This window comes from Gavialis gangeticus, unplaced genomic scaffold (genome assembly GCF_001723915.1).
Source record: "Gavialis gangeticus isolate Ggan-Ray unplaced genomic scaffold, GavGan_comp1, whole genome shotgun sequence".
Classification (NCBI taxonomy): Eukaryota; Metazoa; Chordata; order Crocodylia; family Gavialidae; genus Gavialis; species Gavialis gangeticus.
Window position 1 is genome coordinate 842,082 of NW_017729032.1, and position 6,050 is coordinate 848,131.

A 6,050-nucleotide genomic window follows, 5' to 3' on the forward strand; every position below is an offset into this window, starting at 1 on the left:
ACTCCTGCTGCACTTTGGATCATTTAAAAACCAAAAAAAAAAAAGGCTGAAAGTCTTCACATACTATGTGAGCAAATTGTTTAGGAAACATTACACGTCTGTGTCACAGAAGTAGGCATGTGATGCAAAAGGACATAAAGATTTGATCTTAGCAGAGCCAAACTCTACAGCCTGACAGAACTGAAATAGTTACCTAGGCACATCAGTGCTTCACACCATAATTAAGCCTCTCTAGAACAGTCAAAAAAACAGACAGACAATGAGCATTTCCATCTAACTGGATTTTAGTTCTTAAATCTCCACACACTAGCCCCAATTCATGACAACTGCCCTAAAGATTCAAATTGCAACATTGTTTTAAAAGAGCACAGTTCATAACAGCTACAGGTTTCAAAGAAATGACAATAAAAATCTGACTAACATCAGAAGCTTTCTAAGATACAGACATACCGAACCCCCAACACCGAATCCTGTGTTGGCTTGTCCAAAGAGACCAGTTCCAGTTCCAAATCCAGTACCAGCATTTGTGTTGGCAGTTGTTCCAAAAAGGCCTCCTGATGGTGTGGGTTGGGTTGCCCCGAATAAACCCTGCAATATAAACCCTTGTCTGAAGAACACTGCAACAGCTACTCTGCTGAAGAACAATTCTAGCGTTTTGTCAGACCACTACAAGAGGACACACCACTGAAAGTCCAAGTTAGTAATAAGATACCAAAGCAAACCCATTAGTACCAATGTGGAAAACAGATTCCAGTTCTGGCAAGCAGAAAACACAAGCAAGGCGCACAGCTCATTCTCGAGGATCAATACTACACTAGGTCATGACTGAAGAAACTTAATGCCTTAAATTAAAAAAATAAATAAATAAAAGGTAAAGCTTGGGACAAGAATTCTTATGCAAGACTTAAATTCTTCCTCAAGAAGGTTTTAGGGGAAAACAGAACATTTTCTTTCATTCTCGAAGTGTACAGACACCAGGATTTGCATAATGAAAATAAGGACTGTATAGTGTACTGACACACAAGCCAGAAACCACATTATTGGTTACAGTTGCGTAGCTTGAACAGCCAAACCCAACAGACAAGTACACTATTTGTACATCCAAAGGAATTACACGGTACCACCAGAAAGCATGGCACCCTTTCCAAGAATTCAGACTTCATTTGTTAATGTGCTGCCACATAAAGGAAAAGCAACAACACCAATCCAATCCAGCAACACAAATATTCCTGAACCTCTTCAGAAAGAGGCTGACCTCTCCCGAAGAGGAAGTGGGAGAAAACATTTTATAATGGACAGAATAGTGATGCTTTTAACAGGAAAAATAATTGTAAATTCAAAACATGTGGGGAGGCACCAGCATTCAAAGCTGAACATCCTAGGTCTACAACACCCTACAGTATAGTTTTTCTACCAAACTAGTTGAAGAATCCCTGAACTAGTAAACCTGATGTTCTTTAAGAAACCAGAAGTCAACACTTAACATTACAAAATAAATCTACCCCTCCAAGTGTTAGGACAAGTTATCACTGTCTTACCATTGTATTTGTGTTTGGTTGCCCAAGAGTGCTGGTGTTCCCAAAAGAGAAACCGGTGTTCTGTGTTGTTGTGGCCTGGCCAAACGGTTTATTGAACAGACTAGTTGTCTGAGGTTGCTGACCAAAGAGACCCCCAGCTGTTCCTGTGCCAAAGCCAGTTGTACCTGATGAGCAAAGAAATAGGAGGCCAAAATTAGAGTATTTATGCAGGCACTGAAAAGATCCCCAGGAATGGACAGACAAACTAATCTTAAAAAGAGATGCCTGCAATGAAGAGTGGCATAAAGACATGTATAGCTGCATAATCAGGAAAATTGTTGTAGTCGGATGCAGCAGCTTACAGTCAATACTAAAGTAGTATTGAACCTCTTCTATCTATTTTTTATATTCTCAGCCTGTGGTGCATCACTTGGGCATGAACAGGTAGCTGAAGGGGGGGTTATGGTAGGCACAAAACAGAATTTACCAGGCCAAAAAAGTGTTGTACTTAGTTCAGAGATCAGTCAAGTTCACAATCACTTATAAAAGGATAAATTTCCATTCTCTAGAACCAATGAAAGTGTCTTGTACTCATGACAGTCTCCTGCTGACCATTTCATTACTCTGGAACAAACTCCCATGGGAGTTTATATTTGCAGAGAAAGGAAAGCATCAGCTTGCCTAAAGATGTACCCATGAGGTTACAGTCATTCCTGGATGCTCCTACAGAGCCTTGTGCTGTAGCTTCCTCCACTAGCTCATGGTCACCAATGCTGTAGAGGCTGTATACACATCTGCCCTAGGTCTGTGCACTCTAATATAAGAAGTGCTATGCCAGAAGTTGATCTACCTTTGACCTACTCTTCTAAGTGACTCATTTGTTTTCCATTGCTGAGCAGACACACACATGCAAGTGCAAACAGGTGTTCCCATTTAACCGAATGAGCTAAAATTACTTTACAAGCATCACAAGAAGGTTGTGCACCACCAAAACCCTGCTGAAATGCAAGGACTATTAGGCTTCCTTTTACAAGGCAGATCCTCCCCACGCAGGTTGGTTGAAACAAGTTACATTAGCGCAAGACAGTCAACAGACTTCTGCAGAATAGCTATCAAACAGCTGAAGTTTGATAACCCCCAACTAAAGTCATCGAGTTGTAAATTCACATTATTTGATTAATAAGATAGGAAGATAAGTTAGAGCCAACAGAACGTCTTGTAAGAATGAACAAAGTTCAGCAACAGTAATATGAACAATGACTGCACTTACTGGTTCCAAAGCCAGTTTTATTCTGTCCGTAGGAAAAGCCTGTGTTAGTGGTGGTGGAGCCAAACAGTCCAGTAGCAGCACTTGATGTGGCTGCAGAGGATCCAAATAAACTTGCAGTTGCTCCTGCTCCCACTGGGTTTGAGGGCCCTTTCCTGTTTGCTTGGTAATCTTCCAAACGGAGTTCCTAGTTAAGAAAAAAAAAACTTGTCTCTTTACCCAGTCATTCCATGGGGGACAATTAATCCAGTTTGAATAACTGCTATAAGTAAACTGCTGAAATGCAGGATCAGAAACATTTACAGAAGGCACATTCGAAGTTTACTGCAGCTTTAAGAGCTACAGACTACTTCCCCCACCTGGCCTAGCTGTAAGCAGGTACCTGATCTGGCCCCCAGCAACATGGTGCTAGCAACAACACTGTTGGGTGCCTCTGGGTATGGAAACGGGGATGTTAACTCTACTAGTCCAGAAGGGTTTTGGATGCAGAAATACCTTCAGTTTTGATCTTGACTTTCTAGTGCTGGAACCTAAGGGCACTTTTACACGTGCTCTGGTGTGGGAGGGGAGGCACTAATTAGAGCAGCTCCGAGAGCTGCTGTAATTAAAGCGCTGCCACGTCCCATGTTTTAGCATTCCCATGCTTAAAATGGTGGCAGGGTGCTTAAACTAAAGCTTGTCAAACGAGCTTTAGTTCAAGTGCCCCCACCACCATTTTTAAGCATGGGAATGCTGATGCATGAGATGTAGGAGGCTGCTAAAGCATGGTAAACGGCCATGCTCTAGCAGACTCGATTAATCTGTCTTGAATTGCAGCCTGAATTCCAGCGCATCACAGCAGCCTCCCCGCTCGTGTATAGGCACCCGACGTGCACCCATTATAATTCACATTAAAACTTCAAGAAGTCTTGTAAGTTTTCTAAGAGACTTGTTTGTCAACTTGTACAAGATGCTTTTCAAGCAAAGAAATTTCTAAGTTGGACCCTTGGAGAGATGGGCTTAAAATTTGGAAGTTCAGATCCTTACATATCCTGTCATTACAACAGGAATGCAGAGTTGCTCCTTACTACATATCCAATCCCAAGACGTACTATAATTCCAAATCTGCAGAGAATGAAACAATCGGCATTCAAATGCACAAATGAAGACTGAATCACTAGTTGAGCAGATCCAACCTGCCACCTCATCTTTCTTTAAAAAGTTAGTTTCCCTACCTTTGAAAATATACAGATATTGAAAACTGTTCACAAATCAAACAGCACAGACCTCACTTACGGCGCACAAGAGAAGTAACTAAATACTTAGTGTGCAAGACAAAAACAAAAAACAAAGTAAGTTTAAATGTCTGATTTGACCCACCTCTAAGGATTTGCTTTCATACTCCTTCATAGCAGTAATACATTGGTGCTTGGTGCTGATGTTAGTACTAACTCCAGATTTTACCATAGTATCTGTGCCAGTTGGTGGCTGCAAGAAAAAAAAGTTCAAGATGCTGAGGTTTGCATCCACCTATAGTCTTTAAACTATGTGAATTTCTACTTTTCAGATATATGCTACAAAACCATGAACTTGATATGCAAACTAAAGTGGTGCAGCCTGGCTAATGCAAAGCCAAGGTCTTACTCAGTGACAGAACATGTACAATAGCATGCAGTACAGTGAGTACCTTACTGTAATGCTCAGAGAAGTGCAATACGCCATCTTCTCAATGCACTTAGGAGACATTTCCTTTCAAACAAATTCTAACATTAGGTCTCAAAAGGTTTAGTTATCCCCACTACCTCTTCCCTTTGAGCGATGAATGCTACCCCATTGCTTGCAGCAACATTAGTCTTCACCATTCAGCCCAATCCTGTGAAGCTCAATCCACTTGAATGACAGGCCTCCAGTCATTAGGATAGTGCACAGAGCCCTAACTCAGAGCTCCCGTCTTCAGCTGCCCTCCGCAGCAGGCACTGCAGGTGAAACTTTTCATTACCCAATATTTGTGGCCTCTTCCCTTTCGGATCATTTTTCCATTTCAACTGCCACAGAATCTTTAGCATTAGCAATTCCATCCATTTCTTAAAGGGGACTCATCCAGAAATATTCCTCCTATTTCAATAAATCCTTCTACAGCCATACTGACTTGCAAGCAGACTGTGTTCACTTCATAGGTTATTTCAATACACCTTGTCCCCGCAGTTCATCAGTAATAATTTAGTCTCATTTATATAAAAAGAATTATAGTAGAACTTTGTAACACTTGTCAGCCCTCTGAAAATTCCATTTTATCTAAAGTCTAGCAACAGATCCTCCTACCGTGAATTCAAATACTGCTGTGGCCATAAACTTTTGACACGTCCAGGATAAATTTCACTTGTAATTCGTATAAAATTCAAGACTTTCCCCATACCAATTTGTTTCTGGACAATTAACTGCACAATGTGCTCCAACTTCAACAGTTCTTGTTAAGAGTGCATGATTAAACCAATGCAGTACATTCCACAACAGCATATAAAACCAGTTATTTTACTTAAGCAGCCTAACCAAGCTGGTATTTGATGTCAAGAACAGCAAAAAAGAATTCTCTCAGGTAAAAAGAAAACAAAACTTACATTAAATTTAATAGTCGTGCCAGTTGGAGCAGCGGTAAAGCTAGTTGGGCCAAAGAGAGAGCCAGATGTACTCCCAAAAGGATTGGAGGTAGTGTTAGTGGTTCCAAAGAGACCTCCACTGCTGGTACTTGTCCCAAAGTCTAAGAGAACGAAAGAACACCAAGTTGAAATTCAGGAAATTCATCATTCAAAAAGTGCACTTTAATAACACACAGTTACTTTGTTCTCACTACACGGTAGGAAAAAGGAAATTAGACATCTATAACAAGCATTTAAATTTCAATTCTCCGAGTCCTTTTCCTCGCTGCAGGAGCTGCCTACACGTCTGAAACAGACAGTTTTACTTTCCAAGAGCCAAGTCTGAATAGGTTTCATGAATTAGGTAGAACTATGAATCAGGGTTAATAAAGTGAAGAAAGGCAAACACCTAGTCTAAATTTATTTTGATTACACTCTCTCCTAACTGGTCTTGTGTTACTTGTTCAAGCTAGGTCTAGCCTTAGGTTAAACTTTTGGGGCCAGAAAACACTGTGAAGCAAAATGCTCACCAAATGATCAATTAGCAATAGTTAAAAAAGATTTATGAACAGAGAAATTGCTAGTATATATAGTTTTATATATATTATTTATATATATATATAGATTATATATATATATATATTTATATAT

The 6,050-nt window shown here is 40.2% G+C and overlaps 1 protein-coding gene across 2 annotated transcripts in view; it reads right to left on the reverse strand.

Moving 5' to 3' along the window:
- Positions 1–6,050, reverse strand: part of NUP98 (nucleoporin 98) — a 135,079-nt gene that overhangs the window by 116,639 nt on the left and 12,390 nt on the right. For both annotated transcript variants that reach the window (XM_019524439.1, XM_019524437.1), the window contains exons 4-8: positions 5,382–5,521; positions 4,144–4,251; positions 2,788–2,971; positions 1,539–1,702; positions 451–588 (exon numbers count right to left, since the gene is read on the reverse strand). In XM_019524439.1, coding sequence (XP_019379984.1) covers positions 451–588; positions 1,539–1,702; positions 2,788–2,971; positions 4,144–4,251; positions 5,382–5,521 — 734 coding nt within the window. The remainder of the gene's footprint in view (positions 1–450; positions 589–1,538; positions 1,703–2,787; positions 2,972–4,143; positions 4,252–5,381; positions 5,522–6,050) is intronic.